At 45.3% G+C, this 27574-nt stretch overlaps 1 protein-coding gene across 1 annotated transcript in view; it reads right to left on the reverse strand.

Moving 5' to 3' along the window:
- The window catches only part of LOC138515204 (ovochymase-2-like), a 438094-nt gene that overhangs the window by 188583 nt on the left and 221937 nt on the right, over positions 1–27574 (reverse strand). The window contains exon 10 of the mRNA XM_069630166.1: positions 16064–16197. Within this exon, the coding sequence (XP_069486267.1) occupies positions 16064–16197 (134 nt within the window). The remainder of the gene's footprint in view (positions 1–16063; positions 16198–27574) is intronic.

Genomic DNA, 27574 nt, shown 5'->3' on the forward strand with positions numbered 1-27574 from the left:
TTAATTCTACCCTCTAATGTTTAATAACAGTCTGGTTCTTGTTCTGGGCTATTTTAAACCTAAGGAAAGTTGTAGTGTCTTCTTTGGTTTATAGTCGTTCCATCGAATTTTTTTCATTGAATAGCTTTTCCATTGATTTTCTTTTCATCTAATGTGGTTTAATACCACTTTCCATCGAAAACCTGTATAACAAATTATAGTTTTTTAAAAATTGGGGGCCCCCGTAAACCCGTTTTTCACCCTTTTAAACACCCATTCCCAAACAATTTTTTCTAAATTGGGGGGTTGCCCCCGCACCTTCATTGTCCAAACGTAACCCTTTAACCCTTTAGCCCACCCAAATACACATCCATACATTTTCGATGGAAAAATATTAATTGAAAGATTTTTTTCAATGGAACATCTTTCAATGAAAAGACTGGATCCCTCTTCTTTGCCTAGGAGTCTAGCTATTCCTGTGCCCCAATTTCTGTGTGCGATATGCTATTGGTTGTGGATAGAGACAGAGGGTGGTGGGACCCCCTGACAATTCACTGTTACCCACATAGATTTCCTCTGGTGTGCAGCTTTTCAGACTTCCATACCTTTTGGGTTATATCTTTTCAGCTCTTAAGAAGTAGCAGTACAGGAACTAGAATGTGTTTGGAAGGTAGTAGCCAAGTAATTTTGGTCCAGCTTCTGGCAAGATTACCGATATGCACAGTTAAATTCCTCTCCCTTTCTCGGTCTTACAATCTGTTCTTCAAGTCAAAATCTTGCGTCAGCCCAGGACCAGCAATCTTCCTCTGCTTCACCATTCTTCCTTCTCTTTAATACCACACCAGATCTTCTCTACAGCACAAAACTCCATTCCACTCTGGTCATGGTAGCTGCACCTTATATAGTGCTTGGACTGACTAGCTTCCTGCTGGGATCATTGGCAAAGGGGTATCTGGGCATGCTCCATGGCAAGGATTCGTTGCAGTCCTGAGTTCATGGGGGGCAAGGAAATCTTTAAATAGGGAAGCCACCATCTTGGGTCCCACTTCAGTCTAAGTAGTCCTCTGTGTGTCGGTCTATTAACTTTACTGGTGAGGACTGCGGTTCCTGCTGCCATACTGGATATCAAATAGGGGAGGGAGGCCTGCTCCCCAAGACTGCTCCCTTTATTAAACACTTCTGTTTGTTACCCTGGTCTTCCCCTTTATCTTCCAGAGTCTAAACCTTTCAGCGAGTTTTGCTAGTTCGGTCTGGGTTTTCCTCCGTTGTGAAACTGGGATTATGGGAGATGCAGTCCCTTTCTTGTTGGTTTAACTGGTTAAGGCCGTCTGGCCCAGAGATGTGTTTTCCAGCCTTCTTCCTGACAACTGTGACTTGAGTGGGTCTTCTGTATGGTCCATCCATCCATTACTCATATAGCGCTAAATCAAGAAGAGAAGACCATCCTGCACGGCCGCAGAAGAGATAAGGAAAACAGATACACTTTCAGATGAGTTTTTAAAAGATTGAAATCCACGATAGACCTGCCAGGATGGAAGAAATTCCAAAGTTTGGGGCCACCGATGGAGAAAGCACGGCCACCCAAACGCTTATTGCAGTATCGCGGCACCCTCATAAAAGCAGAAGAGGCCGAACATAAAGAATGCCTAGGAACGTGAACACAATTCTCTTTTGCAAAGATAAGCAGCCCTTCCCATGCAATGCCCGACCTATAATGCATAGGGAATTTAAGGCACGCAGGAACAGGCAGTCAATGAAGTCCGCGATAGGCTGCAGAGACTGGGAATCTATGAGGACTTTGTTTGACTAGATGAATGGCCCCATGCTTTAGAACTTTAAGTCGATTCAAAAGATGGGCTGGCTGAGCTAAAACTATGGCATTCCAATAATCCAGTGTACCGTTAAGCCATAACTGGAACATGAAAGAAGTCAGGAATAAAAAGAATAAAAAGAAGAACTGTCTTTCATTGCTTCAGTCTAAGAAAACCAGCACTGCAAATAGCGCCAACATGGGAATCCAAAGAAAGGGTAGATGAAATCTTTACTCCTTTTGCAGGAACAGGAAATGGGCTGAAAGAAGATGGCCAATAATCTCTAGTCCATAAAGGAGGAGTGCTAGAAATTGAGCAGGGGCCCACCAGAAGGACTTCTGTCTTCTCCCCATTGAGTTTTAGCCAGTTTTGGCCCGTCCAGTTTCCCACAGGTTCCAGGCAGAGCCGAAGGTGCTCGGAAGTTCTGCTACTCTCAAGATCGAACTGGAACGGTAGCTGAGTATCATCAGTCTAAGAATAGAAATGGAAGCTGTGGGAATGTATGAGACTGGCCAATGGTTGAATATATACATTCTACAACAGTGGGGAAGATAGAGTTCTGTGGGACCCCACAGGGAAGTGTGAAAGAGACCAGTATTATGGTCACAAAGAAACAGATTGGGAGCATGAGGACAGAAAAGGCCTAATCCAATTTAGAACTGAACCGTAAACCCCAATCTCCTCTAGTCTAGCTAGAAGAATACTATGATCAATTATGTCAAAGGCAGCAGAGAGGTCCAACAAAAACAGGCCTGCCACTCCTCCCCTGGTCACAAATGAATGTAAGGTCGTCCATTACGAAAACCATAACAGATTCTGTTCCCATTAAGGGATGGAAACCGAGCCAATATGGATCAAGAGTATTAGAACTTTCCAAAAATGCCCTTAGCTGAGGTGCAACTATTGCTTCAAGTTACTTCATGAGAAAAGGCAATAGAGAAATGCATTTGTAGCCAGGGTCCAAAATCCCACTTCATGGATCCAGTCCTGGTTTTATTCAAGAGCAATCATAGGGCATGTTTTTTCTGGTTTGATTATCCCAAAGCGATTGTTCTATGACCGGGGATATGCTTTTACAGCAGAGAGCTGCTGTTTTGGACCTGGGGTTACCATACCCTGTGTGATGGATTGATTATCCCCTGGGACCCCCCGTGGTAAGGCCGTGCCCCCATTACCTTAAATAAAACACACAGACACAGGACTCTTCACATCGGGCTCCCGGCATGCACCGTCATGTCACAGGGCTTCCTCCTTTATTTTAACATACGCGCAACGGCAGAACATTGCTGTTGCACCACGTGAAGTTATCACATTCCTCCTTTTTCATAATAAAATTTAAACAGATCTTTTTAGCAACACCCACTGTAAACATGACAGACTTCAACATGGTAATGAACCGAACAGTAGTAGGCCCAACGTGGGCAATAGTGAGGGACTCAGTCCTTTCAGATCTGGTCACCCATTATGTAGTTTTTGAAGCGCGCTGGGCATTTCCTTCCCTCCCTGTTGGTGTTCCTCTCTCCTGACAGTGCCTCCCTGGCCTCTCCTTCAACTTCTCCTGGTGCAAGTTCTGCATCTTCCGCACTCGCTTCAGCGGATAATTCCATGCTGGTGGTTCGAGCCGGGAAAACTTCCACCCGTCGATCTTGCAACTTCTGTCCCCCTCCCAGCTTTCGAAAAAGATTAGAGTTCCTAGTCACTGTTCCTCTCTTGTCAGCGGTAGTCACCATGGAGCCCTTAACCTGGACCACTCCTATGGGAGAGGGCTTGTAAGTGAGGGACAATTTCCCTTCAGGATGAAAGTTTCGCACCAGGACAGTGTCACCCACCTCTATGTCCGGTGGTTTAAGATGTCATCGGATATTTTCACTCTTGAGAGTTCTTCGGTCTTTAGATGTCTTGTCATCAATGGTGCCTGGCGTCCAACCATCCATCCCTCGGCGAAGACCCCTTGGGCATCTCCTGAAGAGTGCTTCAGCCGGGGGCACCCCCGTTGATTGGTGAAGGGTGGCTCTGTATTCTCTTAGAAACTGGTAAAGAGTTCTTCTCAGCTCGTTTCCCTGATCTTGGGCTATGCGGAACACTATTTAGTGTCCTCATGAAGCGTTCAGCCTCTCCATTGGCCCGAGGCCATCCTGGTGTCACCCCTCCTTTGTGCAGTTCCACAGTCCACCATAAATTCTGTAAAGTTTTCCCCATGAAACGGCTGTCCATCGTCATAGCAGATAATTCTGGGGAAGCCGTGTGTAGCAAATATCTTCTCCATGGCCTGTGTGATGTGCTCACATGAGGTGGACTCTACCAGCTCGACTTCTGGGTACCTGGACCACTGGTCTATCATTACGAGGAAATACATCACTCTTCCTGTGGACCCGAAGTCAACATGAACAACATACGATGGTTTGTCACTCCTGAGCATGGATTCAATTCTCGGCTCTCTGTTGGCTGGGGCGGTCGCCTAGCACCAGACACACTCGGCAATGTGGCCATCTACTTTTGCTTCCAAGCCTGGGAACCAGACCTTTGGTCATGGTATCGCTTTGGTCTTTGCATGTCCCTGGTGGCCGCAGTGTGCCAACTCCAGTACTCTTTCTACCAGTGCATGCAGAATCACTATCTGGTGACCCCGTAGTAGTAACCTGTCGTTTGTCGCCGACAGTTCATGCCTGACTCGCCACAGCTGTTCCAGATCTTGCTGCACCGCTCGGTTTCTGCAAGCAGTATTGGATAGTACAGTTCGCCACTCACCAATAACCATCTGCCACTTCCTCATGGGTAAGAGCCATGGGTTTTGCTGCTCTCAGCACCATACGAACATTCTCGTCAATGTCTACAGGTGTTTCCTCTTGTTCCCCCAACAATTCCTGGGTTGTCGCGATAAGTAGTCCGCGGGATTGTGGGCTCCCGGTCTGTAGGTCAGCATAACCTCATCACCTTTGTACGTTGAGGCCTCTACTTCATGCCCAACAAGGGAATTGAATTGCCCAGTGTGGAGTACAATGAGTACTTTAGGGCCAATAACCCAAGTTCAACAAGCAGAAGGCAGCTGCACAGGAGTATTATGAAGCTGCAGAAGCAAGTCGTCCCACATCATATGGTCGGAAATAATAGCCTTACGAGCACAGAATGTGTTAGGATTAACATTTTATTACGCGCCTAATACCAGAGACCAATCTCCAAGCATGGGCCGGGATTTGAACCTGTGTTGCTCTGCATTGTCTTGCTTCCAAGACAAACATGTTGCCAGTGAGCTACCCTCCGGGCCTAAGATGGCAGTGCACAGATAACTGAGAAGACCAGACATCAAATAAACTCAACCATGGAAGAGTCTGAGAGGAATAGGGCTGGGACACTGAAGAGAGGCCCTACAGAGGCACCATAGAGTTCCGCTATTCTATTGGTGGCTGGTTACTTGAGAAGTTTAGTGTGCTTGAAGGTTGATCCTCTAAAAGAACTTAGTGGATTGCAAAAAGAACTGGGGTACTAAAGCGGTACCCCTGGGGTCACTGACAAGTTCAGCAAAACCCCCATTGGTACCCCACAGTGGTGACTTCCTATTAGAGACTTGCTCAATTTGTAAAGAAAAGAGTCAATGACCAACATCTTTATAGGCCTCAGTCTCTAGCACTTCTGACTCTTCCTAGATAGTTTTATGAATAATCAAATATATATATTTTTTACACCATTTCAAATGTGTTTTCTCTTTTTTTTCACCCCAACTCTTTTTCCCTCCATTGGGGTCCCCCAAACTTTTCTCATCACCATCACCCCCTTTACCCTTTCTCCCAAACCCATGCTCAGTGTAAGGTGGGAGCTTTTGAAATTCAGTCATTCGGACCCTTTTTCATGATATGGGAGTTTTGGTTACCAAGAGCAAGACATTTGCATCCATAGCACTAAACCATCTGGAAAAATGGGCAATGGAAATGGGAATTAAGAAACTTCAAAGGGGATTTCGTCTCTGTCATGCCACTACCTATCCAAATGGCCTCTCTGCATCTCTAGCTACAACCGACGCCTGACTGCCCGACTTCCTGATTGCCCGCCTACTTGCATTCGGATTGGCCAGCAGTGTGCATTCCTGCTCCAATCGCCAGACGGCAGGCGAAGCCGGCCCACATTCAAGATGGCCCACGAAAGAAGGCTTACTTCCTGTCCCGAACCTGTCCAGAGCCGACAGAGCCCAGGGCCAGAACCTCTGCCTGCTCATTGCGCTATCTGCTACATACCCACACCACTGCCTGGACCTCTACTGCATGGTAAACCCCCGTGGCTCACTTATGTGACTGTCTCATTGCTTTGATAATCCCACTGCCTGTTACCACATAAGCGTTAGCACACACACTTAGGGTAGTAGGCTCGTGTATTACAGTATTGCACCATGGCATCCCATGCATTAACACACTGTTGCTCTTCTCACAACATAACTGCCTTTATTACTGCATAATGCCTTTGCACTGTTACACTACTTGCTTATCTGTTAACTTGCATTACCGCTCTTTTTTAATCATTGCATGCAGATATCATGCTCCTTCATAATCGTATTTACTCTTTGCACACCTCTTTATATTCTACCTCAGCGAGGCATATTGACATTACTGCATTGCCAATTGTTGTTTAGTCTTTTCACCGGACTGATTACACGCTGCTCGCGTGTTATTCCTGTTTTGTGTGCCGTTAATTTTGTTTGCCTAGACTAAATGCCATCCTGACTTATCACCTAAGCACCTTTGCATAAATTGCACCAGTTTGCATTTCATTATGCATCAGCACCTCTTCTTGCTAAATACAACCTGGCTACTTCCTCTCCTCATCTTTACTGCTTGCACCAGCTTATACGGTCCTTCCACCCAATATAAGCTTTGCGTGATATCCAAGTTCACTATGTCCCCCTCAGCCAGCATTCCGACTCATCTCCTGTCCGTAGGTCATAGGGCACCCGCCCCTGTCTGTGCTACCCTGTGTCACAAGATCCCCAACACTACAACATTGCTTACTCCGTGCAATTCTTATTTGGACTAACCTGCACTGTGGCTGGAACATTTCGCCACTAAACCAACACCCAATCAAACTTGCATCGTGATCTTAAGCAATACAAGACTAGGCTCAGGATTTCTCTGCCCTACCTCCATACCCCAGAGGCATTCCCTGCCACCACAGTCAAACCCTACACTCAAAGGTCCATTATCTACACAGCCTCACAGAAACGCTAAACACCCACCTCCTAATGACTTCCCTAAAGCAACTCTGATCAAAGGTGCCTTGATTAATGCCAGGTCACTCCCTGCACACACCTTAGACATTGCTGATTTTATCACAACACAAGACCTTGACTTCTTGGCCATAACAGAGACCTGCTGCCTCAGGACCTTTATTAGCTCTCGCCATTCCCTCCGGCTAAGCTATTATCAGATGTGACCATAACACTAACCAATCTAAAGGCGGTGGTGTCGCCTTCATCCACAAAATCTCCATTGGCATCAGAAGCATTAGCAAGCAACAAATGCCATCTGCAGAACTATTTTCGGTCAAACTCCACATCTCCCCTAATCAAACGGCCACACTTCACCTTATATACCGTCCACCTGGACCCATCTCCACCTTCTCAGATGACATCATGTCCATCATTGCTGATAAAGCCAAAACTAAATCACAAGTTATCTTACTTGGTGACTTAAATCTTGGATTCCAAGACCCTAACGACCCTGCAGCTCTTGATCTGGCTAACACATTAAATGACTTGGGCTATCCCCACCACATCATGGAACCTACGCATTCCAAAGGGAGAACCCTCAATTGGCTAGCTGAATCTAACTGCTGCATCAATCTTCAGGCCAACCTACCAACTGCATGGTCAGACCACCAAACAATCATCTTTAATATTAAAGCCACAGATCAATGCCTCAAACAAGACATCACCCCAGCCACCCAGACCAGAAAAAAAAGAGACATTACAAAGGAAAAACTGCTCCCTCTTATTCTCTCGCTATTAAATAACATTGCATCTTCATGCACGATTCCCACAGCACTAGTGGACACCTTTAACCAGTCCATGCTTAAAGCACTGAATGTCATTGCCCCAATTAAACATAGGAAACCCAAACCCGAGCTCACCTTAACTCGTGGTTCACCCCACACCTAAGAGAACTCCGCAAAGTAAAACGCTCTGACGAATCCTGATGGAAAAGTCCCCAATCTGACGCCAACAAAGACTACTTAACCATTGCTTCCCTTAACTACAAAGAAGTCATTTTCCTGGCAAAGAAAAACACTTATAACGGTCGCTTTATGGAAGCCAAATCTAACACCAAAGAGCTCTTCAAGATTCTCAAAGAACTTTAATCTCCTGGAACCCCCCGGACACCTGTAGTAAGAACAGTACCTGGTGTACAAACATACAAGCTGGTCTCCTTGGTAAAATTTCAACTCTCCAAGCCAAAATTAATGCTAAACAATCTTGTCTCCGGACTGACAACCAGGCACCTCCTCCCACTCGCACCACCTCCCCCGACTCTACTCACAAGCCTTTCAGCTTCACAGCCCTCAGTACCATTGAGGTTGAAAACATCATAAAAAAGCTTAAACTGACTAATTGCCAAGGCGACCTGTGCTCTGGCCTTATTATTAAGGAAGCGGCACACGAACTAGCCCCTTTTATCACCACCTTTATCAATACATCCTTCAAGACAGGCATTGTCCCTGACAATCTAAATGATGCATGGGTCATCCCCTTGCTCAAAAAGCCCACTCTTGACCCTAGTATACCTACCAACTACAGGCCTATTACCAGGTTTCCTTTCCTGCTTAAAATCCTTGATCGCCCAGCTTACCTACAGATTCAGGAGTACCTTGAATCCAGCAAACTCCTTGGCCTTAGGCAATCAGGCTTCAGTCCTAAGCACGGGACAAACTGCCCTTATCGATCCGAAAACACAAATCGAGGACCTTAAAGACAAAGGGAAACTGCCTCTGTTGCTCCTATTAGACCGATCTGCACCCTTCAACCTTGTTAACCAACACAACCTTTGTCAACACCTCTCGTCAGCCGCCAATTTTTCCACATCCTGGATTCGATCATTCCTTGACAATAGATCTATGCAGGACTTCTCCCTCTCCACGGCCGCTGAACCTTCACCTGTTCCTTGCAGTGTGACCCAGGGCTCCTGTGTGTCTCTCACACTTAACGTTTTCACTAAGCTTCTCTGATATTCTTGACTTTCTGGGTGTCATTTACACAAATTATGCCGACGCCACCAAGATGCTCATCCCTATCACTGGAGACTATTTGGTGGACACCAAATCACTGAATGACGTCTACCTGGTAATACAGGCCTGGATGGCTCAACGTGAGCTTTATCTTAATGATAAGACTGAACTCCTCATCCTTGGTTCACACCATCATCTCAGCAAACTTGATCTTGCTTTCAAGTCTTTCATCATTGACGGCAACACCATCAAGGTCTCTAATGGCAACAATTCCCTCGGCACCTACCTTGATTCCACCTTGTCTCTGTCCAGACAAACCAATTCCGTTACATCTGCCTCAGCCTACACGTGCAAACTGATTACTGCTTGTCGCTCCTTTCTCTACACGGCTAACTGCCTTATTTTAGCCAGAACTCTTGTCATGTCCAAGATCGACTATTGCAACGCTCTTTATTTGGGGACTAGTCAACAGAACCTAAACAAGTTGCAGGTCACCCAGAATAACGCCATCAGGGCAGCCCTCAACATTCCAAGAAATAATCACATATCAGACAGCAGACGTAACTTGGGCTGGCTTTCAGTAGCCCAAAGAATCTCACTAAAAACCCTCACCCATAAGTGTCTTTCTAACCAGGCTCCCACATACCTCTCTAATCGATTTACACCCCACACTTCCACTCGCTGCAGCGATCTGCCCAAGCCAAATGTCTCGCCATCCCCAGGTTCAAGCGGCAGAAAGCAGGTGGAAGCAGCTTCCCGGTGCTAGCAACCAAATTATGGAACTCACTGCCCACTACACTCAGGTTTCGAACCTTCCTTTTATGCTTTCAAATGTAAAACTAAACTGTGGCTTCGTGATAGGGACAATTCCGCTAAGTAGCAGCACTACTCGCTACCTAGTCCCTACTTTGACCTTTTCCTACCATACTCTGACACACTCCTGTATATACCTGCTACTGTAAATCTTAACTGTATATGACCTGTATATATCTACTAATGTAAATTGTGATTGTATATGACCTAACTCGCCACATGCTCGTTACATATTTTCCTATGTTGTTTATACCTGCACTATTTCATGTTTTTATTCTGTACAATATGTCTTTGTAACCTAACCTAAGATATGCGCCCAGATGCCCGAGGGCCAGGCGCACTTTACAAATAAAGAAAATACAAATACCACCCTGAATGGGGCTTTTTGTGCTGTATATAAGATCCTGCATGGGCCAAAAGTGTCAATTTTCACAGCATCCATTGATTTTACGCCCGCCTTTGATTTAGTGGTTTCATGCCGCTTGTGGACCAAACTAGCAGATTGGAGACTTCCTGATGGGTTGTTAATAATTTTGGTTAAATTACACGATTCCTCTAATATACCAGTCAAATTAGACTTTGAAGGTAATCCAAGTAATAAAATTGTGACCACGGTTGAGTTGAGGCAGGGGAGCGTATGTGCCCCCCTGCCTCTTCAACCTAGAGGATGTATTGAGCCAGGCCGCATTTGTTTCATCCAAAATGGGGGATTTCAAATATAATTGGGTATCTTATGAGGACGCTTTCCTGCTGTTTGATTGCACTCGCATAGGTCCACAGAGTGTTCAAAGCCTTTGCGAAATATGCAGCTGAGGATGGTATGCAAATGAACCGGGCAAAAAACAAAAACATTGGGGAAACGGTGCGTAAACCTTTGCAAGGTAGTACATAAGGAACGTTTGACGCAAGTGGATAACGTAATATACTTGGGATTTCCTATTATGAATAAGCCTACAACGTATACTCTTTGGGACTACCTAAAGAACAAAGCCAATGCACTGGAGGGCCAGTTAAGAAGGGTTAATGCCAAATATGGCAGTTTCTATTGGAACCCTCTAGTTCATTTTTATGACTAAGTAGCATCGAAATTGCTGTATGGCGCTGATGAAATGCAACCCTTGGTGTGGGAGAACCTACCTAAATTACATGCTTTGGTATGGAAGAGAGCTCTTGGACTACCGCAATGTGAACCAATTGCTCTAAAACGGTTTGAGATGGGTTTGAAATCTTTGCTGGCTAGTTCTAATTGGAAACTATTCCTGCTATTTCAAAAAATAGTAAACCCTTCGGAGAGGTGGATATACAGTGATCTGGCTGTTTCATTGGAGCAAAACAAATGGAACAGTGACTCATCTGGCAGTATATTGTAATAATCTGTTATATATATTGGTCCTAGAAGTGAATAATTTACTTGCTAGACCAGGGCATGTCAAGAATGCATTATACAGAGCAGACAGGATCAAAACAATAGATGATATGCATGGCTATGATTCTCCGTCCTTTCTAGGTAATGAACATACAGATCTGGGCTGTTTTGCTCCCCCTCTGTGCCGTTTTCCAAATGCATTTGCACCAACAATTTAATGAGGTTTTGTTTTAACTCGCTGCTGACAAGGGAAATTTTAGCACGTAAAAGTGTAATTCCGAAAGAGCAGGATTTCTGCAGGCACTCACTACAATAACGCGAATAAAACTGAAACTTGGAAACATACGATTGTATTTTGTCCGGCACTCATTTCTTGCAAATGTTATTTTTTAGACAGTTTGTTCCTAGCACCAGCTGTATTGATAATGACTACTTATGGCAAAAGCTGGTGAGTTTGGAAACCACACCTGCAGCTCTTGCAGTATGGGGGTTTATCAAAAATCTGAAAGTCTATACAAACCAGTGAACTATAATAGGGTTATTTATATGAACTATAATTTGTATTCCTAATTTATATTTTAGTATAATACGGATGGGATTAACTCTTATTTTTATGTATGATAATATGGAATGAATCATACTGATTTTAATGTGTAATTGTAATAAAACTTTATATATTGTACAGGTTGAATGTGTTTAACCATACACAATAACAATAAAAATAGGAATTTTGCTTATTTTCTGAAAATTACTTCCATAAATAAGGGATCTACCCAGAATGCCACTATATCCATTACAGTCACTGCAACACGCCCCCCCCACTACCCCAACAAATGGTGGTGGGCGATAATAGGATAATGTGGTAAAATAAAAAGTGTTTTGCACTTTAAAATACACCATGCACCAGCACCCCTTGCCTGTGACAATGACATCTCGCAGGGAATCTCATTTGGGGAGTTATAGCCATCATGTTGACATCCCTACGCTTCAATTTCAGTGACTGCCAGCTGTGATGAATCAGTAATGATCGCCCTCCCCCGCCCAGTAACCTGGCATGGGGCTCTTATGTGGTCAAAGAAGGACAGATGCTTCCTGATCCCCTCCCTCTGGGTGGTGTTCCGTTGGAGGTTCACATGGGGGCAGGTGGAATAGGCCTGGAACACTAGGAACCTCATGTTTCATTTTCTCTGTAAGCCCACACTTTTAATGGCTGTTTGCCAAACAGAAGAAGTCAGAAAGTCTAGATTTGCCATCGTATGGACTACAAGTCCCAACATCCCAGAAGTACTGGGACAAGGAAGAGTGCTGAAGAGTCACATTGCAGTAGTAGTCCGGCAATTATGACTGATAGCCCACACCCGAAGGAAGATGTGAGGCTTAAAAGGCCCCCTCATGTGCAGGCACTAAGAAGGAGCTGGAACTGTGGCTGCAGTGGATGCAGTAGTAGCAAAAGCAGAAGGAAGAAGGCACAGAGTTGGCAATCCAGGCAGAAGTGGGAGAACCAAAAGGGACCCAGGGAATACATACAGGAGGGCTGTCTTCCCGCATGTGAGCCTAATTGCAGAGATTGCTCAACAGGAAGCGGGTCTGAGACTGTGGTGAGAAGTTTCTGTGAAGCCATCAGCCTCAGGAGCAAGAGGGGATACTTAATTGAGTGGCCGGACCAGAGATTCCTTCAGCAAGGAAGGGTGTGGGTCCCAAGTGAAGCCAAAAGTCGTAGAAGTTGTGCCGCATGCAGAGAAAGGAAAACAGAAGCCATTGAGTTGAACCAGGCGTTCCGATTCCTTGCTCGAACACTGCTGGCAACAATATCCAGCTACATAATCACTTGTGTTTGAGTAGAAGTGATGTAAAGTTGTTCGTTGAGTATTGGAACACTTGAATTATAACACTTGGGCGTAACCAAGCATTCTCCCTTTTACCAGTGTAAAGAGAAAACAGTGAAACTGCATTGTTGAACTTAAAACCTTGTAAAAAACACAAAGTGGTTGCGTGTGCCTAATAAAAGGTTCTAATAGGAAGAGTCTGAAAATTAATAAATCTGTATTAATGCAGTTCATTTATAACAAGAGATGTCAAGTGTTTAAACATTGTTATTACAAGTGGGAGAAAGCAAGCATTTCCCAAGCCAAGAACTAACAAGTTATTTCCCCAATTAAGACTAAAACTAGCCTTTCCCAGTGACAAAGAATGGTTTAAATGTTACTGTGAGCCAACGAGAACATCAACATTGCCTCAAACAAGAGTGTGCATGAAGCTAAGAGTGGCACCAAAGCTTCTGGGTAATTATTCTGGCTAACAGTAGACAGGTGGATAAAGGCAAGGTTGGCGAAGGGAAACTTGCTACTTATAATTATTCTTTGGAGTTGGTACAACCTACATTGCCATCTACAGTGCCAAAGACAAAAGGGAGAAGAGAGTGCATCCTAAAGGCAATTCTAGACTTTTGTTGGTTGCCGACAGGAAAGACAGGCAAAGAGGCCCCCCTTTGGAAAAGGAATATTCAGGGGAAGAATGTCTTGTCTACTTGAAGGTGTTTAAGTACCTGAAAGTGAATCTGGTCATAACTGAAAACAGTTTAGAGTCATAAAGTACTGCAGCTTTGGTTGTGTATTTGGATGTCAGTAAATGTGAGACTTCAGTAGCACAAATGAAGGTGGAATACTATGAGGCTGATGAGCAGGCCCTCATAATGAACTCTTGTAGAAGTTGCTCAGCATTGGAAGTTGTTGAGGTAGAAGTGCTGTGGAGTCATCCTGACAAAGATACCTACAGTGTATAAAGAAAGGTGTAAACAGTGTTAACCAAGAACTGTGTTACATTAACATTTACAGAAGTTATATTTACTTTGATCTAACAAGGAACTGTGGTATTTCTTCTTGGACAACTGGAAGTTGTGGCAAAGCATCGTGGCTGGGAATGACACTGATGCTATTTCAATGAAGTGGAAAGTCTTTATCACACCAAGAAGAGAAGTTTTTCCGTTATTGGAACCTTGGTGAACAAAACTTTAAGTTGACACTGAAGGAATCAAGAACTGAATTGGGACTGTATTATATACATGTTTTTCCTTGTTTCTTTTTATTTAACATTGGAGCTGAGCTTACCTTGAAATCTGTGGAAGGGGCGTTTACGCAGGTTAGCCAGAGAGACTGTGAATATCACTGTTGATGTTATTATAAACTGACATATATATATATTTTGTATGCATTTGATGTTTAAGTGTGAGGGGCAGACATCCTGTATTAGAGTGTTTTTCTTTAGTTTTGATAGGTAGAGAAATCCTGGTCAGAGTAGGGATAATGAGGCGTTTGATAATATTTTTGATTTAATAAAAGGAAAATGGCGTATTGCGAAAAATCATTCAAAAGTTGTCTGCCTCACATTTATGACCCCTCACACTGCCCTTCCCTTATGGTGATTCTCCCAAGAGTAGTCATGCCGTTCACATGTTTTGCAGCTTAGTTTTTACAGGACCACCAGGTCACAATTACAACTCTGAAAAGCCTACGGTCCAGTTTCCATGACATTTCTGCACAATGCTATCGCCAACCTCAACCACACAACAAACTGGACAGTTTAAAAAAAAAAAGAAGAATGTGCACAATGTAGTGGCTCCCCAGACACGTGACAATGGCATTCGCGAAGTTTCGTGATCCTCCTTTAAAGAGCATTGGCATATTTTCTGATTCACCCACCACCATTTTCGGTAATGTGATATTGCTGCACCCCTCCAAAAACACTTGGTATTGCCCTCAGTGGCCCCCAGCAATAACACCAGAGACTTAAGCAGTCTGGTGACGCTGGGGGGGGGGCAGTTCTCCAAAGTTAGTGACCTCAGTGGTCAGGGATCAGAAAAAAGATATGCTTCCTTAGTGCCTTGTAAGGTCTGCTTCTAGCTTAGTTTAAGTCAGGCTGACAGAAAACGAGCATGCGCAATGTGGGCTTTGTCCTGTCAGTGCAACAGACCGCTCCTGTGGAAAAGGCAAGTGCAGGCAGTGGTTACAGTGTAGAGCATAGACTTGGGGGTCTGAAGAACGAGTACAACAGTCCTCGTACTCGCTCATTTGGTTCTGGTGTAATGTCATGTTTTGCTCTCACATGCTAGCTCACATGCTAGCTCACATGCTAGCAGAGTTGAAGTGATGACCTGTGATAGGGCCGGGGCTAGGTACAGCATTGGCCAACCCTGGCTTGAGCGGGATGGCTTGCGAGTGTTCATTTGAGAGAGAACCTGCAACAGCAGGACATTTTATTTTCCACCAACGTTTCCTCTTCTGTCAATTTGTGAGCTCGCCAGGTTGGCAGTGTAGTTTTCGCGACGAAGGGTACAGGTCTTGTACTCTTACATACGGTTTCTCTATTATCTGCTGGCAACATCTCTTAGCGTAGGATTTTGCCTCTTAAAAGCAGCGCTGCAATATTTTTGCATACTGGATGTACAAAGTAATTATTTTAACGTTGTCACTGGTTCACGTTTAAACTGGACTATGATAGGTTCCCCTTTAATTATCCATTATCAGCAAATAAGAGCTGTAGATATAACGAGACTCTGTCTTCCAAACAGACTTCTGAAGACATACTCTTAATTTTAGATGTCTTCGATGTATGCTGGCTTTCAAGGGTTTTGACATTCACTTAGGTTCTGCAGGAACCTTGAGGGAGGTCACTGCACCCGTTGTGAACTGGCTGAAAGTAATTACACTTAGCGGTCTGCAGCCCAGCCAGCCTGAGCCATTAACAATGATTTCCCAGTTGAGTGACGCTGACGCATATTAATGCTAATCCCTGGCTCCCTGGGGGTGGCATATGGTAGATAATCTGAGTCAGCAGTCGCACGTACTGCTGCAGCAAGCAGCCATGGCAGCTGCGCCACACGACTCTCCACAGTCTCCCGCCATTTATTTACCTGCATCGAGACTTGCCAGGGCCAAGAGTTGGGTTTGGCGCGCTGTCCATTGACGATTCGAGTCGCAGCAATCTGAGGGGGGATTGCGGGCTTCCCACATGTAGACGGCCAGTCTGGAAAAAAAGACACGGTGAAAAACCTCTGGGGTGGCAAAACATGTCGCAGTGCTGTTTTGCAACATAAATCAGACTACCACAAAGGAATACATGTATGCACATTCTAAGGGATTACAATCTGTACAAGCATGCAGTCTGTGCTGTATGCTGCAGCGCAAATCACAGGACATTATATATTTCACATGAAACATTGCATTCGGTTTTAGAGACACTGAACATTGAATCCAAAACTTTTCTGAGAAGAAAAGATGAGACAAAGAAACAATCTGTTATAATGCTTGCTGAGTCCCACATATCAGTCAAACAGTGGAGAAGCTGTGGCTAAAACCTAATGATGAAACCACTATTTCAAATCTCTGGCAAACTCCCATGCATGCACTCTGCTAGCACCTTACACTGAACTCTGTTGCACATCCTCAGGAACTTTCTTCATACACATCTGCCATTTCCAGCCAAAATCGCACCTCAACCAAAACCACCTCCTAATCCATCCAATTTGAAAACAAATCTACAACAGTCTCAGCCAGAACCCACCACTGCACAACACCCGCTAAATGCCAACAAAAAACGAAGGGATGGACTTGCAGAAATGTACCCCGAGCAATGCCAACTAAAAACCTAGGGATAGGCTTGCAGTAATGTACCCTGAGCAATGTTCACTAAATAAGCAAGGGATGGGCTTGCAGCTGTACTCTAACCCAGAAAAATCTTAACTAGAAGCACAGGAATGGGCTGGCATTAACATACGCTGTACCTGTACAATATCAACTAGAGACTGAGGGATGGGCGGCAGTACTGTACGCTATCCCTCAACATCAACTAGAAACCCAACATGTACTGGAAATCGAGAGATGAAGCTGGCCATAATGTACTCAATCCCCGAAAATCATCAACTAGAAACCGAGGGATGAAGCTGGCAGTAATGCAACTCTACCCCTGAATAACATCAACTAGAAACCAAGGGGTGGACTGGCAGTAATGTACCCTCAATGTCTGAACAATGCAGTCTTCCAATCAGGTTTTCAATGTTTCCAAAAGTGTAATTGACATGTCAGTTCCATGAAACGGAGACAAGTACAGAGTAACGTCACCAGGAGGTAGTACCCTCACAACCCCAAAAATACAGCTACACTCCCTTCATGTCAGTGAAGCAAAGACGAGGCACAAAACTATGACATTGATAGGCACCCATGAGCGGTTACATTAAACGTGAAATAACGCAAGTGTAAGTAGACCCTCCATTTATTGTGGATCTTGGAAGAGGAAAGGTAGGAAAAACCATGTACATTCGCAGGGCCAAAGTGACCAGGGCAACCTATAATTTCACTTTTCACTGCTCTGGTTGCTTCTTGGGATGACCCCCTGCGTTATTCTGATCAAGGCCATATATCTTTCCTGGCCATGGCATTTCTCTCCGCCGCCTTTGATGCGGTCAACCACTCAATCTTTTTTTCACAACTCTCACCTACACTAGGGATACAGAGAGCAGCCCTGCAATGGTTCAGAAGTTTTCTAGTCGGACAAACACAAACTGTTAAACTTGGATCTCTATTTTCAGCTCCAGCACCAGTCCCCTTTGGTGTTCCCTAGGGCTGCTCTTTGTCTGCCCTTCTATTTTACATTTATATCTTTCCACTTATGTCCATCATCGGTAATTTTGATATTTGTTTCCATTCATGTACAGATGACGTCCAATTATACATGAACGCTTTCTGACCGGAAGACTCATTTAACCAGCTTTAGGCCTGTCGATCAAATTAAAAGCTGGCTTGCTAGGAATAACCTCCATCTTAATGATTCTAAGAAAGAAACAATGTACCTTGGCCCCAAACATCTCTTACAAAATCCTGATCATCCGCGACCACCCTCCTTATTTGGTCTCCCAACTACCTTAGGCGAACAGAAGAGAACGACCAACTGGGGGTTTATTTGAAGTAGGACACTATTTGCACATTAAGAAAGAAACAAATTCAATTTCATCAAATCAACAGGCTGTTCTTTAAGCCAGAACCCGCTAATCATACACAAAACTGTGCAAAGTCACACAATCAACAAATAACCCATTCCACACATACCACATACTTCATTCAAACCAAGCAAATAAAAAAAAGGTGGTCAAAAAGAACAGACAAGCAATACAGCAATAGATATTGTCTAAAACAAATTACAAAAGGGACTAAACAAAAATAGATATAAAGGGATTCAACAATAATGACTTAAACAAGGCTTAAACAATTTTCCAAGGTCTATAAGCCCACAAAGGGGAAATTTATAAAACAATCTCATAAATCCATGGAACAGTTTCTGAAGTCCACAATTCCACAATGTCATGGCCCAATGACTGTTCATAGGCCTCCAAAACCCAACTGGTTTCGACATCTAATATGATTGATAACGTCTTCATCAGGGGATAAATGCTGCAAAAGATATGAATACATAGACACTGCATTGAGCCACTAACTGGCAGAAAAACAGAATGCACACACATTATTCACCAAGCCCTACAATTAGAGAGAGTTCAATGAAAGCATCAAGGAGCGGGAGAGTTAATCACTCTACATTGATGTTAGGTACACAGAGAGGACGGCTCTCCCACCAGATGTAAATGCAACAGCCAAAAAAGTGACTGTGCGTGGAACCACTGAATTATATGTAAACGTTAATAACAACCATCAAGAATGCAATTTAGGTATTAAAAATGATTAAAATAAGATGTCAAAAAAATAAGGTCTGTGCAATAGTGCCCACCAGGCCTAGCGTGATGTGCTGCCATATCTACTGTAAATGCAAAGATTCCAGAATGTTGGCAATGATGTAAATAATTTAATATTGGCTGAGAAAGGCAAATCAACTGCATTCAAAATGCAATTCAGATGTTAAAAGAGCGAGCCATTAACAACATGATAAACCACCATACCTCATATGGCCAGACCATTCTGCGTTTCGTATGTGATTCACAAGAAAAGGCAGATAGAACCAAGTTTTAACTACCTTAACCACTAAAGTAAAAAACCTCAGGGTCATTTAAGACCCTGAGTTGCCCATACTTATACAAGTTAATGCCAGTGTTAGGCATTCTTTTCTAAGCATCCGTCTCTTGCGACATGTTCTTCCATACCTCCCACACAATGACCATGCCTCAGTGGTGGGAGCACTGATTGTTCAAGGCTCAATTATACCAATACTCTTCATGACGGAGTACCAAAATATCTGGTCCACCGTTTGCAGGTTACCCAGAATGCTGCAGTCCGATTATTGTGTACATTTCCTAAAGATTCATCAATCTCTCCTGCTAGGCGCAACCTCCATTGGATCCCCGCTCATTGTCGGATAACATTTAAGATTCTATGCCTGGTGTTCAAATGCATGCATGGCAGGGGTGTTGACAGGTCTGGAAAAGATCTGGGGCTACACTAATGTCGGGGCTAGCTAGCCTTTTGGTTGTAGCCCCTGAACTTCGATCCGGGGCTACAACCAAAAGACCCGGGGCTATAGCCCCCTCAGGCCCCCTATCAACTCCTCTGATGCATAGATTGGATCCACCTTACCTGGCTAAACGCATTGAACTTTATCAACCCTTACGCTCGCTTCGATCTTCAAATTGCTGTTTACTTAATGTCCCTACTAGTCACTCTACCAGAGGCGATAGGTGCTTTTCTGTCCTCGAACCTACGCTCTGGACCAAACTCCCCCTGTCTGCGTTCCCGAGCCTCTCAGGGATTTTCACAAACATCTAAAAACGTTCCTTTATTCCTAGCTCAGACTACCAGAACTACAGCAGTATCTGTAAGGTTTTGATACTTACACAAGAAGTCCATTAGCTGTGCCACCTGCACCCAGAGGTAACTCGAGGGAGGGCCCTATGTGGAAGGACTAGGGGATCGAAATATATGAAACAGAAATGGGTCCTGCCACTTAATAGTTTGGACATAACATGGTTAATGTATGCAAAATCTAGTCAAACAATTGTGTGTTGGCTTGAATTAATCCACCCTTTGAACCCATCCAAGGCCTAATTCTAGGTTCATAAAGTGATAATGCAAATGAATGAAGCTACGACTTGTATATATCAAGGCAGCCCTCTTTAATTGGCTGTATCATTATTTTTGTTCATGTTTTTACTAATTTCATATGATCAGACCACCTGCACCCAGAGGCCGTTCCCGGTACATTATCCAGTGTTCTGCGCATTAAAAATACCAAACACAAAAAACAAATACAAATACGTTCCCCCACCAGGACACTAGGGTCTGTAAAGTATTAAGTTTACATTATCAGCAATGAACACATGAATCATACGCAAGTCACATGAAATTCATGCAACTTCCATGAGCACGGCTGTGCATTTCTACTTGTGATGTTGTACAGTTAAGTCCATTGACATGCCCTTTCGTCACATGTACAGACCAAGTCGACAGGGAACCCAAAGCATGCAGGTCGCCCAACAGAAGTCTTTCCATCTTTTGCTAGCTGCTCTCTCAGAGTAGTACAGAGAGCCACTGGCACACACTGAACTCCGACACATTGAAGCAAAACCACCGCAAGAGAAGTTAACCGCATATAGTGAGTCTTTTCTGTAAATTCATCTGCCAGAATTACCAGATCCACAAACACGCCCTGTCTGGTGGTGCGTAGGTACTGCCTCAAAAGAGCTGGCGGAACGAGTTTCCCAGTTCTAGCCTCCCAATTGTGGAACACTCTTCCACAAGACATTAAAACCAGCCCTACTTTCCAAATATTCAGAAGCCACGTCATCACCTGGTTACTGAACAAAAAATAACAACCTCACCCCGAATTCACACTCTCAACCCTAGATTTATCTCTCCTGTATATATCTATCTTCGATGCTCTACACCCCACCTACATGACTTTCCCAGCCATACTAATGCTCCATTTGTAATATGTATGCATACATTGTACAAATTGCATAAACTGCATAACTGATTTTCCCTGCCATTCTAATGCTCCATCTGTAATGTGTTGTCATGATCCGCCCTTGGAAGCTATGGCACGATTGGAAAGCACTGCCACGGAGAACCTGACAGTAACGGCCTAGCCCTCAACCAATATGGCCGCCATCGCTATTTAAACCAGCCCCGCCCACTTACCTGCGCGTTGTATCTGTGATTTCCATCGATACGCTCGCTCGGCTACTCCTCCGAGTAGCCTCCCCCCCCAGCCTCCTTCCGTTTTCTACCTGCCCTGCACACCACTTGTTCAGCCTACTATTTACCTTGCTTCCTTCGTTCTCCGGCGTCTGCCGCTCTTCATTCCACTCTGTTTTCTTACCTTCGGCGCCTCGCCGTTCCGACTCGCGGTATCCTCCGCCACTCTCGCGCCTCCTTGCGTTCACCTCTATTGACTTCGGGGTACTGCCTATTCTTTGGGTTCGGGACTATCCATAGCTTCTTCCTCTCTTTCTTAGCGTTCTGCTTTCATCGCTCTCTTCTGAATCATTTACGGATCCTTCTGTGACATCTCACATATGGTTTATTATTCCTGCCAGTTTGCTTCCTATGGGATCCTGAGAAGATAAGAGTCACCCCAGAACTTTACCGGTCTGCCTCTTGCAACTATACTCGACTCGAGTATCCTTCCTGGAACTGCCTGGAACTGCCTGCAGGGTTTTTTGTGCCATCCATCGGCTTTTTCCCTGTCTTTTTGGGGCTTGGCTCCTCGGGGCCCCCCTCAAGGCAGGTCCCATTCCCTGTCGAGGTGGCCTCCGAGGGAGCCAGGCCTTACTTGCTTGACAGGAAGTCAAAAGAGAAGCCATCTAAGGAACGTTCCAAGGTACTACGGAAGAAGTCATCCAGTGTCCCAGGATCTTCAGGTGAGGAGCAGGGGGCGGAAGGTGATCAGCGTGACAGAATACAACGCCCGAACATAACCATGGCTTCTCTGGAACAGTACCAGGAGTTGGTTGCCGCCTTACAGAGCGTAACTCTAGAAGTACAAGCCCTGAAGACCGAGAACGCCGCTTTACGCCAACAAATGGTCTTCCGTAGAGATGACCAAGGGGATTTGCCGCCTATGCCTCTTACATTTGGAAAGTATGATGGTTATCCCGGCGGTCTAAAGGAATTCCTAGACGCTTGCCAAATTCACTTCACCTTTCGACCTTATGCCTTTGAAACTGCGAGAGCTAGGGTCGGTTTCCTTATCACCAACCTAACAGGGAATGCCTTGGCCTGGGCCACCCCCTTTGGTGACCAGAAACAATCCCGCTCTGTCCAACTATGACCAATTTGTGGATCTCTTCAAGGGGAGATTCGATCGTCCTGAGGTCCTATACACCACACTTGAGGCAATACTCGATGTGAAACAGGGGAACGCAGACGTGCAGACCTACATATCCCGATTTTTAAGACTAGCGGCGAAGACAGACTGGCCTGATTCGGCTAAGCAAACAATATTTAGGAGAGGTCTCCAGGACGAACTAAAGGACGAGTTGGCTAGGGTAGCTCGCCCACCGTCGTTCCAAGATCTCATGACACTGACCCTACAATTGGAATACCGGCTATCTGAACGCCGACAGGAAAGGAGGAGACCTCGGCTCAATCTACCATCACCTAGCCCTGCTCCACATCCCCCCAGAGACATGCCGACATCAGAAGAACCGATGCAGATAGGAACAGCCCGAGGTCCTTTGACGGCTACCGAACGCAAGAGAAGGAGAGACTCCGGCCTCTGTTTATACTGCGGCTCCTCAAAGCATTTACTCAGGGACTGCCCGGAAGTCCCTCCACGAAGAAAGGAAAACTCCAACCCTCGGTCCTTTGCAAGGGAGGTCTCGGGGGAACAAGAAGCAGCCCTTGCAACCTTACCCGACCCTCGGAACTAAGAGAAGACAACAGTCTAATGATCTTTCGAGTTCAGCTATGGACTACAGAATCCTCCCCCATAGAAGTACTAGCTATGCTGGACTGCGGAGCCGCAGGAAACTTTATGGATATCGAATGGGCTAAGGCACAACGAATCGCCATTAAACACAAGGAGAAACCTATCCCTGTAGAAGGGGTAGACGGCGAGCCCTTGTCCTCAGGCCCCATAGATTCCGAGACTTTACCCTTGCATTTGGTCTTAGGAGAACACCATGAATCTATGATATTTGACCTGATTCGAGCAGCACATTTTCCTTTGGTGATAGGGATTCCATGGCTCAGACGGCACAACCCTCAGATTAATTGGACCACCAATGTTGTGCGTTTTGACTCTACTTATTGTAAGGATCACTGTACCATCAATCCCCCTACCCAGGGAGAGAACAGGGAGCACCAAGCACCCCAGCGTAAGGTGGTAGCTACCATTCCCCTACTATACCAGGAATATGCTGAGGTTTTTCAGGACTCTGTACCCAAGCTCTTACCTCCCAATCGACCAGAAGACTGTGCCTTAGATCTCCTTCCAGGGTCCGTGGTTCCCTTTGGTAGAATGTATACTTTGTCTCCTTCCGAAAAACTAGCCTTACGGATCTACTTGGACGATAACCTTCAGAATGGACTCATTCAAGAATCCCGATCGTCCGGGGGAGCATCGTTATTCTTCATCCCCAAAAAAGACACCACCGAATTACGACCTTGTATTGACTACAGGGGTCTCAACCAAATCACTGTGCGTGACCGCTATCCTATGCCTTTAATCAGAGACATTCTGGAAGCGGTCAGAGGGGCCTCTTATTTCACGAAACTAGACCTCAGGGGAGCCTATCATCTTCTCCGGATAAGGACAGGCGACGAATGGAAGACCGCATTTCGGACCCCATTCGGGTTATACGAATATCGTGTCATGCCCTTTGGTCTCGTGAATGCCCCTGCTGTTTTCCAAAGGTTTATAGATAAGATCTTTTCTGACATGTTGTTTGTGTCAGTTGTCATTTATTTAGATGACATCCTTATCTACTCAGAAAGCCTTCAAGAACACCAAGACCATGTGAGACAGGTGTTACACCGACTCCTGTCTAACCGTCTTCTGGTCAAACCTGAGAAATGCCAGTTCGAAGTAACATCTGTTTCTTATCTAGGTTATATCCTATCCAAGGAAGGAATCCAGATGGAACCCGAGAAGATTAGAGCCATCATCGAATGGAAAGAACCTAGAGGTATAAAGGAGGTTCAAATATTCTTGGGTTTAGCTAATTTCTATCGCCAGTTCATCCCTAATTTTTCCGACCTGATGTTACCTATTACCAGTCTTCTCAAGAAAGGAGTTAAGTACGTTTTTGGTCCAGAACAGAAGAGGTCGTTTTTTCGCCTTAAGGAGTTATTTACTTCGGCTCCCATACTTGTACAACCTGATCAAACAAGACCCTTTATCGTGGAAACAGACGCGTCTGGAGGAGCACTGGGAGCCGTACTTCTACAAAGAACGGATGATGGCCTCAAACACCCAGTCGCATACTACTCAAGGACTCTGACGAAAAGCGAACGTAATTACTCAGTTCTGGAAAGAGAATTGCTTGCCATAAAATCAGCCTGTCAAGAGTGGAGGCACCTACTCTTGGGAGCAGCTTACCCGTTCCAAATACTTACAGATCATCGCAACCTCCGGGTATTGCAGCAGATGGAGTGCACTAATGCTCGACATGCCAGATGGGCCTATTACTTTTCCCAATTTGAGTTCACCATTTCATATGTACCGGGTACGGAAAACAAGATGGCAGACGCACTCTCCAGATGCCAAGGAGAGGAAGACAACCTCCCACAAGGGCATGACCTCTTGTTCCCAAATCTGAAGATTATGGCTAGGGTCGTGCCATTTCTACAAGATCTGGTAACCCACTACAGTCATCTACCGGCCATACCCGCATCCATCACTCAGGCCAATGACGGTCTATTCTACCATGGTACTAAACTGTTTCTCCCTTCCAAAGAGCTTCAGGAACAGATACTTTCGTGGTGCCACGATACCCCCCTAGCGGGACACCCAGGTATCAAGAAAACACAGGAACTCATAGGTCGCAGATTCTGGTGGCCAGAACTTCCCAAGGATGTAAAAAGATATGTAACCACCTGTCCCGTATGCGCCGCCAACAAGTACCAAACAGGCAAACCTTTGGGCAGGTTGCAACAGCCTATCCTACCCACTAGACCCTGGGAACTGATTTCCATGGATTTTATTGTTGACCTACCGGAATCCGAAAATAAGACAGCAATTATGGTCACTGTAGACACCTACAGCAAGATGGCTCATTTTTCTGCTCTTTCAGGTCTTCCGTCAGCTCCAGAGACGGCTTCGATCTTTCTCAGAGATGTTATTCGTCTCCATGGATTGCCTCGGACCATTATTTCGGACCGCGGAACCCAATTCACCTCCAAATTCTGGAAATTACTATGTCACCAATTGGGTATCAGCCGAGCACTTTCCTCTGGTTTTCACCCCCAAACTAACGGACAAACCGAGAGACTCAATGCTGGGTTGGAACAATATTTAAGGTGTTTCTGTAGTCACAAACAAGAAAGATGGTCAGCCTTTCTCTCTCAGGCCGAATTCGCCTATAATAATAATTACCACACGTCCATTCTCATGAGTCCATTCTACTGCACTTACGGGTATCATCCACAACAAATACCCTGGACCGGAATGCAACCTACCCAATCTCCTGCCATAGACGACAGGTTGTCGGAACTCAAGGAGGTTCATAAGATGGCTAGAGAAGCACTGGAAGGCAGTCAGCTCACACAGAAAAGATGGGTGGATAGAAGTCGCCGATCCAACCCAGAGTGGAAGCCAGGACAGAGAGTCTGGTTATCTACCAAACATCTTCCTAGATGGATACACACAGGCAAATTCGCACCTCGATACCTGGGTCCTTATCCCATCATCAGACAGATCAACCCCGAGGCTTATGAACTACGCTTACCTAAGGGTCTTCAAAGAGTACATCCAGTCTTCCACACCTCATTACTCAAGGAATACCAGGAGGATCCTTTTCACCGCAAGACTCAGAAGACTAAAACACCGAAGGTAAAGGAATCCCAAGAATACGAGGTGGAGTACTTAGTGGATTCACGTTACCACCGAGGGAGACTCCAATATCTGGTCCATTGGAAGGGATATTCCGAAGATGAAAGGACGTGGGAACCCAGATACCATCTTCACGCACCCAGACTCGTAAAAGGGTTTCATCGGAGGTATCCAGGAAAACCAGGGGGTTTCCGGGGAGAGAGAGGCCATACTGTCATGATCCGCCCTTGGAAGCTATGGCACGATTGGAAAGCACTGCCACGGAGAACCTGACAGTAACGGCCTAGCCCTCAACCAATATGGCCGCCATCGCTATTTAAACCAGCCCCGCCCACTTACCTGCGCGTTGTATCTGTGATTTCCATCGATACGCTCGCTCGGCTACTCCTCCGAGTAGCCTCCCCCCCCAGCCTCCTTCCGTTTTCTACCTGCCCTGCACACCACTTGTTCAGCCTACTATTTACCTTGCTTCCTTCGTTCTCCGGCGTCTGCCGCTCTTCATTCCACTCTGTTTTCTTACCTTCGGCGCCTCGCCGTTCCGACTCGCGGTATCCTCCGCCACTCTCGCGCCTCCTTGCGTTCACCTCTATTGACTTCGGGGTACTGCCTATTCTTTGGGTTCGGGACTATCCATAGCTTCTTCCTCTCTTTCTTAGCGTTCTGCTTTCATCGCTCTCTTCTGAATCATTTACGGATCCTTCTGTGACATCTCACATATGGTTTATTATTCCTGCCAGTTTGCTTCCTATGGGATCCTGAGAAGATAAGAGTCACCCCAGAACTTTACCGGTCTGCCTCTTGCAACTATACTCGACTCGAGTATCCTTCCTGGAACTGCCTGGAACTGCCTGCAGGGTTTTTTGTGCCATCCATCGGCTTTTTCCCTGTCTTTTTGGGGCTTGGTTCCTCGGGGCCCCCCTCAAGGCAGGTCCCATTCCCTGTCGAGGTGGCCTCCGAGGGAGCCAGGCCTTACTTGCATGACAGGAAGTCAAAAGAGAAGCCATCTAAGGAACGTTCCAAGGTACTACGGAAGAAGTCATCCAGTGTCCCAGGATCTTCAGGTGAGGAGCAGGGGGCGGAAGGTGATCAGCGTGACATGTGTATGTATAAATTGTATAAACTGTATAACTTCATCATGTAACCATTACCTTAACCTTGTGCCCAGATACCCCTGGGTCAGGCGCGCTATATAAATAAAATAAACTAACTGTCACTGAGGCCAGGATGCATTGGTCATAGGTCAAAGGTGCCACTACAGTTGAATCCAAACAGGTGTGGATATAGTGTTCCCCACACACACAGGTATGAGATCCATTGTCTGTTACCCCTGCAAACACACACACCTTTCTCATCAAGTCTATCACCCAATATACCTGCCATAGTCTGGCTGACTGGCATGCATCTTGTTCAC

The sequence above is a fragment of the Ambystoma mexicanum genome, chromosome 6q (genome assembly GCF_040938575.1).
Source record: "Ambystoma mexicanum isolate Mex_15411 chromosome 6q, UKY_AmexF1_1, whole genome shotgun sequence".
Lineage (NCBI taxonomy): Eukaryota > Metazoa > Chordata > Amphibia > Caudata > Ambystomatidae > Ambystoma > Ambystoma mexicanum.